This window comes from Monodelphis domestica, chromosome 5 (genome assembly GCF_027887165.1).
Source record: "Monodelphis domestica isolate mMonDom1 chromosome 5, mMonDom1.pri, whole genome shotgun sequence".
Classification (NCBI taxonomy): domain Eukaryota; kingdom Metazoa; phylum Chordata; class Mammalia; order Didelphimorphia; family Didelphidae; genus Monodelphis; species Monodelphis domestica.
In genome coordinates, this window is record NC_077231.1 from 226,435,745 (window position 1) to 226,447,146 (window position 11,402).

The window sequence follows — 11,402 nt, forward strand, 5'->3', positions numbered from 1 at the left end:
GAGGGGGACAGAGTAAGTGCTCGGGTGAGTGAAGGGACTACTTTGCCCTACTTGACTCTTAAGTGTTTTGTGAGGAAAATGCCATTTATCTGAGAACCCCAAGCCTCACAGAGGAGGTCAGGAGAAGCCCATGGAGTTAGCTATGGGATAAATGGCTCCACTCCCCCACCTCTTGATTGGCTGAGGCATGAAAGCCCCAGCACCCACCACTCTTACAGCCCCCAAAGCGTTCAGGTTTTATTTTTAATGACACATTAAATACATAGGTGACTATCCTCCCCTCTTCTTGGAACAGAAATCCCCCTTTCTTGAGGGGGAGAGGAGAGTCTTCCACTTTGAAGGGTAGGGAAGAAGGCATAGAACAGCAAGCTGTAGGCGTATTCAGTTCTTCATTCCCTCCCCATCTGGTCCAGCTTGGACCTCTATTCTCCTTTGGTCATTTAACACATCTCCACCCACCCACCCCCAACCCAAGGGTCCACTTTGAAGAAGAATGTTCCAGACAGTGAAGAACCTCGGAGTTCATTCAGTCTATACCCCTCCCTATAGGGTCTGCTTAGGATTCTCTCTTGGTCATCCACCCTCAGATAGGGTGTTCTCAAAGGAGAGTGGTGGGGAGGCGAGTGGATGCAGGAGCTAACATGGAGCAGAGGGGATATGCTGAAAACTGAGGGAGGACAAGGGAGAGGGGGTGGGCTCTGAGCAGCAAAAAGGGAGAGCAGCCTTGGTCATGGAGGATGGAGATAGAAACCACAAGGGGCCTGACCTGCAGTTAGGTGAGAGAGGGCCCCGAAGAGACCTGGGTGATCCCATCTGCTCCATTTACAGGAAAAGTGGAGTTGGGGTAGGCACTGTGGGGACAGGCCAGGCTGGGCTTGCTAGGTTGGGGTCAAGATGAGTGATTTCTCCGTGGGTGCGCTGGTGCCGGGCCAGGTGGGTCTTTCTGCTGAAGCTCTTGCCACACTGCGTGCAGGGAAAGGGGCGAGAGCCGGTGTGGACTGCCTGATGGCGAATCAGATTGGTCTTAGAACTGAAGCAACGAGAGCAGACTGTACAGGCATGCGGACGGCTCCCAGTGTGCACTGCCTGGTGACGACCCAGGTGTGACTTACGGCTAAAGCCCCGACCGCACTGGGCACACGCAAAGGGCCTGGCGCCGCTATGCACCTTGGTGTGGGCAGCAAGGTTGGGGCGGGAGCCGAACCGACGGCCACACTGGGTACAGGCAAAGGGTCGTTCGCCCGTGTGCACACGGCGGTGCCTGGTCAGGTGCTGCCCGTGGGAGAAGCCGCGCCCACAGTCTGGACAGCGGAAGGGCCGCTCGCCGGCATGGGTCCGCTGGTGAGCCACCAGCCCCGGCCGCTGACTGAAGCTTTTCCCGCAGTGAGTGCAGGCAAAGGCCTTGATGGCAGTGTGGGCCGCCGCCGCCGCCGCTGCCACAGCCACTGCTGCCGCTGCAGCCGCCCCAGCTGCCCCGGGAGGGCACCGCTCACCCTGACCCCGCGGGCGCTCAGAAAACCCGAAGGGGCGGTTCCCACGGTGCACCCGCTGGTGCGAGGCCAGGTTCTTCTTCCAGCCGAAGTCCTTTCCGCAGTCCGCGCACGCGAAGGCCCTGGGCTCTGGAGGGGCTGTGGAAGCCTCTTGGCACAAGGGGTCAGTGGCCGGGGGCTGGGGAGGGGGAGGCGGGGCAGGGCCTGCAGCGGCCGCCCCAGCTGCCGCCGCTGCTGCGGCTGCTGCTGCCGCCGCCGCCGCCGCCGCCGCGTGCACTCGCCGGTGGCGCACTAGGTGCTGCTTGTGCGTGAAGCTGCGGCCGCACTCGGTGCACTGGTAGGGACGCTCCCCTGTGTGGATGCGCTGGTGGCGGATTAGGTGCGTCTTCTTGCGAAAGCGCTTCTCGCACTCGGCGCAGGGGAAGGGCCTCTCGCCAGTGTGCGTTTTCTGGTGCGAGCCCAGGTGGATTTTCTGGCTGAAACGCTTCCCGCATTCTTCGCAAGGGTAGGGCCTCTCCCCGGTGTGCGTGCGGAGGTGGCGGGTCAGGTGAGCCTTCTTGCTGAAGCGCTTGCCGCACTCCGGGCACGGAAAGGGGCGCTCGCCGCGGTGGCTGCGCAGGTGGGCCAGCAGATGGGTGCGCTGCGAGAAGCTCCGGCCACAGTCTGGGCAGGCACACGGGCCCTCGCCCCGGTGCAGCCTCTGGTGCAGCCGAAGGGTCAGCTGGTCCCGGAAGCGCCGTTCGCACTCACCGCAGCCGTAGGGTTTCTCCAGGACCTGGGGCCAGGATGCTAGAGCCAAGCCACTCAGAGGCGCCGGAGGCGCTCCAGGCTCCAGCTTACAAGCTGTGGCCACAGCCGCCAGGGGTCCCAGGTCGGCGGGCAGGAAGGGGCCGCTGGGAAGTAACTGGGGGAGGTGTTGGGGCCACACCACCTCCTCTTCCTCTCCCATGTCCTCATCCTCCACCTTCACTTTTCGGATCATCCAGTCTTCTAGAAAATGAAGAAGGAATGGGACTGAGACTTTCTTTCAGACAGACTTCTCTTTCTTTTTGGACGTTTTCTTGATTGCTTTTACATTGTTCTCACTCCCAGGAGTCTGCCCCCACCGCTCCCAACTCACAGCATCTCTTCTTGTAACAAGAGAATTCACTAATTCATTGAGGTTTGCAGGGCTGCCTTTTTCTGCACCTCCAGCCTGCCTACTCTCTCTACTGAGGGTAGGCAGGGAATAAGTACTTAAGGACACTGCTTTGACGAATACTGCCCGCATTTGATCTTCACAACCACCCTGGGAAGCAGATGCTAAAACGATCTCCACTTTTCAATTTGAGAAGACTGAGACAGCTAGATTAAGTGACTTGCCCGGGGTCACAGGGTAATGTGTCTGAATTCAGATTTGAATTCGGGTTTTCCTGACTCCAGGGCCGGTATTCTAGACAGGAGACCCCCCCACCCAGGGCCCCCAAATAGCTCCTCATTCTTGGAGCAAGAGGAGTCAATGAAGTGCATCCATCTGAGTCCTGATGTCAGAGACATTTGTATTGCTCTTAAACGAATTTCTATTTAAATAATCATAGCCAAACCTGTGTACATTTGGAAAAGAATCACACGGATGCACAAGACATTTATGATGTCCTTAGAAGGGATGGTTACTTATTCATTATCCTGGATCATTTAAAGAGATCATTGATATATTTCTAGTCCTATTTCACATCCCTTCTCTCAAAGTGTGTGTGTGTGTGTGTGTGTGTGTGTGTGTGTGTCCCTCAGGTTAGAAGCTACTTGATTAGGTGGTCTCTGAGGTCCTTTTCAGTGGTAAGGACCAGAAACACCGTTCTGATACTCACTAGCCTTCTGAATATAGGCTACAGACTGACTTTTCCAAAGAGTTGTCAATACTATGTGCCTCTTCTCTGTCACCACCGATTTCTCCTGAAACACTACCCCATTCTAACCCCTTCACCCTTTCTAACAAAACTATTCTTCACATAGTCACCAATGAAGTCATCGACAAATCCAGTGTCCTTTTTTTAGTCCTCGTTCTCTTGACCTATCTGTAGCATCTGACACAGATGACCTCCTCTTCTTGGAACTCTTCTCCCTTGGCATCTCTGACACTACATTATTGTGCTTCTGTGGCTTCTCTGACATTTCCACCTGTTATGTCCTGTCTTTATCTTTACTGAAAAACCTACTCGTCCCTTCCTAACCTTCTATTTCTGTAAAAGGGATCACCTTTCCGTCATTTATTCAGGCTTGTAACCTGGGAGCTCCCTGTTTTTTTCATCTGCCCTCACTAAGTTCTGATGATTTTGGGGGCAGCTAGTCGGCTCGGTGGATAGAGCACCAGGCCCAGAGATGGGAGGTCCTGGGTTCAAATATGAACTTAGATACTTCCTAGCTATGTGTCCTTGGGCAAGCCACTTAACCCCCAATTACCTCACCCTTGCCCTTCGGTCTTAGATTTGTTACCAAGACAGAAAGTAAGTGTTTAGAAAATATATAATAATAACCTGCATTCCAGGATTGTTGTGAGGATCAAATTAAATAGTAATAATAAAGTACTTAATAGTTATTATTTTTCATTTGTAATATGTTATTGCTGGGCACATAGTAAAAGCTATATAAATGTTATTTATTATTATTATTATTATTTCACCTTATTCCTTGTCTTTCCTGTGCCTATTGCTATCACCCTAGTCCAAGCCCAAGTCTTTTTGTTACTTATCACCCTTTTCATCTCGATCTTTCAGAATATCTTCCTTCAAGGCTCAACAGAGGTGTTACCTCTCTAGGAAGCCTTTTTTTTAAACCATTATTTTTTATCTTAGTAATAACTCTAAGAAGGGCAAGAGTTAGACAATTGGGGTTAAGTGACTTGCCCAAGGTCACATGGCAAGGAAGTATCTGAGGCCAGATTTGATGAACCCTGGTCCTTCCCAATTCAGACCTGGAGCTCTATCCACTGTGTTATCTAGCTTTCCCTCCACCCTTTTAAACCTTTACTTTCTGTTTTAGTAATACAAGAAGAAGTGTTTTTTTAGAAATATGTTTCTTCCATGAGGACACATTGGGTTTATTTGGTCTCCAGATAAGAAGTCTGGGGATGATAAAGAAGTTTTTTGTGATCTTCTTACCTGCTAGTCCTCACTGTCTCTAGAAATACTCTGGGACTCTTTGTCTCATTTTTCCTGGTGTCACAGTTTGCTAGCCCAAGAGGTGGGAAAGACCTGTATTCAAAACTAGTCTCTGAGGATGCATATTCCTGGATAATTTGCTTAGCCTCTTCAGATTTTGTTTCATTATCTGGGTTGTTGAGAGGCTCAAACATGGATAAAGTTCTTTGTAAACGTTAAAGAAAAATATGAATCCTGAGTATGATTCCCTTCCTCATATAGGCTAGTCAGATACTGGCTTTTGGGGGGGGTTGAGTTGGGGGGCTCCTTTGTGTTCCCATACTTCAAACAGTGCTTTGCAGAGTAGAAATTTATTCGTAAAACCCGGATTCAATCCTTAGACACTTACTGGCTATGTGACTCTAGGCACGTCACCACCTCTGCCTCAGTTTCTCATCTGTAAAATGGGGATAATAATAGCACCTACCATGCAAAATTGTGAGGACCAAATGAGAGAACATTTGTCAAGGGCATAGCACACAGTAGGAACTATATAAATGCTTACTCCCTTTCCTAAATATTCATTGAATTGAATTGACTGTTGCATGTATAGATTATCTACCCCCAAAGAGCCACTGAATTACTCTTCCTAAAATGATTTTTAATTGTCACTTGTTTATTAAAAAACATTCAGCGCCTTCCTATGGCATACAGAACAATCTCCTTCTGAAATCTGCCTTCCATTTTTTTGATGGGTCATTTATTGTGCTGCTGAATCGTATTAACTTTTTCTCCCTCTCTCTCTCTTTTCACTCAGGCTATATTCAAGCTTCTGGAGGGCAAAGATCCAGTCTGTTGCTTGTCCTTGCATCCTTCACATTACTTAGTGAGACACTCAGTGTGATCCAGTATTAGGCAGAGGTAGTTTTGTTGAATGAAAGAAGAGGTGCCCCACAGACAGAAGGATGATGGCAGTAGGAAGGGGAAAGAGGACTTGGGGAATGACTGGACTTGAGGAAAGAGAGTTAGGAGCCAATGCCAGCTGCCCACTAACTGAAGCTCTGGGTGGGTGTGAGTGTGAGTGTGGGTATGTAGATCATGCTGAGTAGAGAACCTTAGCAATAAATATTCAGCAAGTGTGTAATGAATAAATGGCACTAAAAAACCAGCTCCCCTCTACATCAAAATAATGTAATATCCCTTTGAATTCCTGTTGGATTTATTTGCTTTCTTACTTGGCAAGATGCTGCCCCCCTCATATTACTTTCCACTCCCCTAGATTGTAAGGTCTCTGAGAGCAAGCAGCCAGGGAGGAAAAGATTTGTTGGAGATGGCCTCAGGGGATCCCAGGGCAATGTTCAGGGTTTTCTTACACTTTTTTTCTTTAGGGTCAATGCCCTTTAATCCATGATCTTTTCTAGAGAAATATAAGTATATGGAGAATTTAATTCTGGGTTACCAGAAAAGGTTGAAGAGAAGGGGGGGCTCAGCTTACCTGGGCAGGAGCTCTCAGGCTCTGTTTTTTGGGGTTCAACTCCTGGTTCTGCCATATTCTGTTCCTCCCCTTGTTCACTCTGGAAAACATCTTCAGGCTTGGGAACCAGAGTCCCTGGAAGACGACAGGTTCTATTTGACTTTGTGTAGTGAGGACTACAGGAGATCGGGATGGTGTGAGGGTGAGAGGCCTTTGGACCTCTCTGGCTGACTCTAAAAAGTAGTGGGGATGTCAGGGACAAAGCTCATAGGTTCGGAGATTTAGAACTGGGAGGGACCTTAAAGTCCTAGTCCAACACCATCATTTTACTTATGAGGACATTGGTTTGCTATCCAGGAGAGCCAATGACTAGGTCTCCCAGGCTGTAGGTTGCAGAGCCAGGATTCAAATCCAGTGCCCTTTCCACTGGACCATGAATACCAATCTAGCTAAGATCTTTAGCAAGACTGAATAATGAATCAGCCTGGCCGGTCTGGCCAGATCAGACTTTAAATGACTAAACCACTGGTTTCAAGCACTGAGCAAAGAGGGTCCTTTAGGGCTCAAGGGAAGCTCCAGGTAAAGAGAGGACTTTGGGGTGCCTAAGAATCACTGGAGCCCCAGCTCTAAGGCAAACCAACGGGCAGAATCAGGGTATCAGATCCTGTTCCCTGAACCACTCTTCACTTCCACTCCCTCCCTCCCCTTCCTCCCAGTGCCTTATGCCCAAGCCCCTGCCCTTCTTACCTGAGTAGGCACCTGGGGGCCCTTCTCCCCCCGAGGGGGCTGTCTGCTCCTGGGCCTCATGGGGCCTGTCTCCAGGCTCAATTTGTGGGGCCATCTCTGGCTGGCCTGGAGGGTAACCTGCCACACAAATGAATGGACATCACTACTATCTCCCCCAACTCAAGTCCCTGCTGTGCCTCGGAGTGGCAGGTCTCTGGGCTGCCTGAGTGAGCTCCTCCCTGTGCCTTCCCCCCTTCCCTTCCCTTCCTGTCCATCAGGGCGGACAAGGCCAGTGTGGGGTGTTTACTGGGGTCCGGAAGATGTCAGTGTACGTCCGTGCAAGTGTGGGGTGCGGCACAGGGCTCAGCACGCGGCTGAGCTAGTAATAGTGCAGTGATTTCATGAGAAAGCCACCTGCACCCTCGGAAGGCTCTGAAAGGTGCCCTTCCAGCTCACAGGAGCCCTAGCCCTTCCCCTGGCAGTTGCTGCCATCCAGGGAAGTTTGGCATTCAGAGGGCTTTCCTGACTGCCCTGCCCTCAGGGGGGCATCACACAGCTCCAGGAGGGTGGCCTCCTACCACAGCTTCATCTCCGTGGAAATGCCCAAGGAGTTCTTTCTGGGGCATAGCTTGGGGGAAACTGAGGCACAGCGAAAGGGATTCTGTGAGGTGGCTTGCTGAGTCCCCGGGACTTGGTTAGGCTGCTCCTCCCTCTGGGATGTTCTGGTGGCCTCTGCAGGGCTGCTCCCCCACCCCATCCTCAATCCCAGGGTGAGAAGAGACTCCTCAGGGCCTGGGGGTGGGGGAGAGAGGAAGGGGGGAAGAGAGAGAAAGAGACAGTGAGAGAGAGAGTGTGTGTATGTGTGTAGTATTCTGAGGAGATGGGGAGCTCAGGCTCCCTACCAGCTGTCACTGGAAGCTAGTGAAATAGGAGCCTAGTGGGAGGGAGGGGGGAGCTCTTGGGTCCTATTGGGCAAGTGGTGGTGGGGGGAGGGGTAACCACAATTGGGGGAGGGGTAGATCCCTCCCTCCTAGGCTCTGAATAGGGTCTTCTTGGTGGGTGAGATGGCTCTAGCTTCCTTTCCCAGCCCAAATCCTGCGATCCAGCCTCAACCCCAAAACCAAAGAGCCGTCTGCCCCTCCTCCTCCTCTCCCCCAGTGACAGGGAATATTCCCCTCCCCTTTCTTTGCTTCCTCCCCCTCCCCAGCCCGGCTGGTTCATTTCCCTTCCCCCTTCCCTTCTCTCGGCAATCCTTCCCCTCCCCTCCCCTCCCCTCCCCTCCCCCTTCTCTAATCTTTCTGGCTGCTTTTCCTCTGCTCCTCTGCCCCTCCCCTCCTCCCCCCTTTCCTGCTCACTCTCCCTCCCTTCTCCCGAATCTGGCTGGCTCCCCCCAGCTCCTCCTCCCTCTGCCCCTCCTCTCAGGCTGCCTGCCTGCCTGCTTGCCTGCCGGCCTGCCTGCCTGCCGGCTGGCTGGCTGGCTGGCTGGCTGGCTGGCTGGCTGGCTTATGGGCTGGCCTGGCCTACCCCTTGTGGGCCCCCCTCTGCTCTTCCCTCTCCCCTCCCCTTCCTGCTCCTCCCCAGCCTCCTCCACCCCTCCTGGCCTCCACCAGCCCTTCTGGCTCCCTCCTCCTCCCCCTGACCCTCTCCCTTTTTTTATGTCTCTGGTGGCTCTACTCCCTCCCCTCCCCCACCACCCCAAGCCAGCCTTTCCCTTCCCCTTCTGGTCCCCATCCCCTGCCTCTGCTCTCTCTTCTCTCCCCCCCCCCCCAACCAGCTTCTACTGTCTTCTGTCTCCCCTCCCCCGCCATCTCTTCCTCTCCCCCTCCCTTTTTCCTTCCTCCTCTCCCCTCCCCCTGCTCCTCCCCCTCCCTCCCCCTTCTCTTACTCTGTTCTCTTCTCCCAGCTTCTCCACCTCTCCATCTACACCCTGCTCCCCTCCCCCTTCCCTCTTTTCCTCCCCTCTCTGATTTCCTCTCCTCTCCCTTCCCCCTAGTTCCCCCTTCCTCTCCTCTGGCGTTCTTCCTCCTCCCCTCCCCCTCTCAGTTCTCTCCCTCTGTTTTGCCCCTTCCCCTCCTTGGCCCCCTCCCTACCTCCCTTACCCCTTCCTGCCCTACTCTTCCCTTCCCCACCTCCTCCCAGAGACAGGCTCTTCCCCTCCCCCTTCCTGCTTTCTTTCTCCCTGCTCTCTCCAGTTTCCTTCATTTGCTCTAACCTTGGGGGGTTGGTGCTTTCTTCCTTTCCAGACCCCCCCTTTTATAGATGCCCCCTGTGCCCCACCCTTTCCTTTCTCTTGGCCCTCCTCCTTCACTTTTTCCCTTTTCCCCAAGCGGGATTTGCCTCTCTCCTCTAACCCTCTCCTCCCTAGCCTCAACCAGTCCCTCCAGAAACCTGCCCTCCCCGTCCCAGCCTTCCTCCGACTTCGGGCTCCCCCTCCCCTAAGAACAGCCCTCCTCCTCTTTCTCTTCTAGAATCTCTGCTTCCTCTCTTGAGACCCCACCCTTCCACCCCCTCTCTCCAGATCCCTGCCCCCCTCCCACTCGATCCCAAACTCCCTCCTGCCCCACCCCTCCACCTTAAGAGACCCTCCCCCTCCAGATTCTTCCCCCTCCTCTCTAGCTTCTGAATTTTTCCTTTGCCCCCACCCCTCAATACCTTTCCTTCTCCCTTCCCCCACACTCTTCCTCCTCTCTGACACACCTCTATTCCCTGCCTCTCCCCCAGGGGACACCCTTCCCTCTTTTCCCCCCATTCCCCGCCCCTCCCCCAAGACACCCTTGATTCTCTCTTCTTCCCACTTAGATCATCCTTTTCGGTGCCCTGTCCTCCCCCCTCAAGCCCCCTCCTCTCTATCCCCTCCCCACCCATCTCTTTCTTTAATACCTTGCCCCTCCCACCTCAGACCTCTCCCCCATCCTATCCCCCTCCCCTCTTCTCATATTCCCTCCCTCTTTCTCTCCTTCTGAACCCCTCTCCCCTTCCCCCTTTCCTCAGCTCCCAGCTCCTACTTCCTTCTCTTCCCTCAGACCCCAGCCCCCCTCCACCCTTCACCTTTTGCTTAGACCCGGGTCCCCACCTTCCTTCTCCTCTCCCATTCCTTGCCCTTCTTCCTCAGACACCCACTTCCCTGACACCCTTCCTCCTCCCTGTCAGAAACCCGTCCCCCACTCCTCTGCAAGCAGCCCCCACCCCCAGGAGCTGTCATCAGTATGTGCGTGCGTGTGTGTGTGTGTGTGTGTGTGTGTGTGTGTGTGTGAATGTGTGTTGTGCGTGTGTGTGTCTCTAGTGGGGGGAAGGCGGACCGAGCCGCCCGTTGCACTGCCTCTCTCCTTACCTGGCGGGACAGCCGCGAGCAGACGTTCCCCGGACCCAGGCGTCCGGGGTTCCCCGCTCCCCTCCGCTCCGCGCGCAATGGCGCCCGCTGCCTGCAGCTGTGCTGCGGTCTCACCGACGGACATACAGACGGACAGACTGATGGCTCTGAAACTTCCCCGAGTCAGGAGAGGGAGAGTCAGGGCGGAGAGGGAGGGGAAGAAGGGAGAGGGAGGGGGAGGAAAAGAAGTCCGGGGAAGGGAGGAGAGGGGAGGGGAGGGGCAGGGCAGGGGGTTAGAGAGTTAAAGGGAAGGGGCAAAGGGTTACGGATACAGAGGGGAGGGAAGGGGCAAGGCAGAGGGATGGGGAGGGAGAAGGGGGGGTACGATGTTAGGGACCGAAAAGGAAGGGAAGGAGGGTTTGGCACTTCAAGGGGAGGGGCAGGGGGTTAGGGATGGGGCGGAAGGGTCTTGGAGGACCTAGACGGGGAAGGGAATTATTGGGGGAGAGGTGATAAGAGGACCTAGAATGGGCGATGGTAAGTGGGAGAAAAGGGATGGGGGGGGGAGATAGGAGGGGGAGAGAAAAGGAAAGAGGGGGAGAAGGGAGGAGGGGAAAAAGGAGGAGGGGAAAAGAAGGGGGAGGGAAGGAGGAGAGCTGGGGAGGAAGGGCATGGGGGACTAGAAGGGAGGGGCGCTAGGGAGCCATTGAAGGAGGAGCCAGGGCAAAAGGTGGAAGGCCCCTGGGGGGGTGGAGGAGGAGGGAAAGGGGATGTGAGAGGGCACTGTTAGGAGCTTGGAGGGAGGGAGAGAGGGTGAGAAGGAGGGAGGGAGGAGAGAGGGAGAGACAGAGAAGGAGGGGGAGAGAGAGAAGAGAGAGGGAGGGATGGGGGAGGGACAGGGAGAGAGGGAGGGAGAGAGGAGTGGATGTCTGTCCTTCCACAGTTGCCTGTCCTTTTGTGTATGTGACTTTGTGGGTGTTTTAACTGGTCTGTTCTGTATCTTTCTGGGAAGCTGAGGACCCCGTTTCTCCCAGCTGGCTCCACCCGCCCTGGTCAGTGCCCTCTACCCATTCTGTCACTTCCAGTCCTTCCTCTGGCCGGACCGTCCACTCGCCTCCGGTCTCACCCTTCTGTCTCCCCAGCCCTCTCTCTTTTCCCAGAGGGATGGGCACTGGCAACTGGACCCCGGAGTCTCTAGAGGAGGAGGGGGCACCTGACCGCTTCGGGTAACTGAGGTCTCGGCACCTCCCCACCCCAGTTTGCCCAGTCCAGTAACTGGTCAGGAA

At 54.3% G+C, this 11,402-nt stretch overlaps 1 protein-coding gene across 3 annotated transcripts; it reads right to left on the reverse strand.

Moving 5' to 3' along the window:
- Nucleotides 1–224: 224 nt before the first annotated feature.
- Nucleotides 225–10,891, reverse strand: ZNF467 (zinc finger protein 467). 3 transcript variants are annotated; one of them, XM_056799863.1, is made up of 4 exons: nt 10,138–10,891; nt 6,828–6,944; nt 6,102–6,215; nt 225–2,480 (listed from the first exon to the last, which is right to left on the reverse strand). In XM_056799863.1, exons 1-4 carry the CDS (start codon nt 10,259–10,261, stop codon nt 823–825), a joined length of 2,013 nt encoding a protein of 670 aa, XP_056655841.1. In that variant the 5' UTR covers nt 10,262–10,891; the 3' UTR covers nt 225–822. The 3 variants fall into 3 exon arrangements, with proteins under 3 accessions (XP_056655841.1, XP_056655842.1, XP_007504617.1); XM_056799864.1 differs by lacking the exon at nt 10,138–10,891 and adding an exon at nt 9,855–10,071; XM_007504555.3 differs by lacking the exon at nt 10,138–10,891 and adding an exon at nt 7,385–7,974.
- Nucleotides 10,892–11,402: the final 511 nt, after the last annotated feature.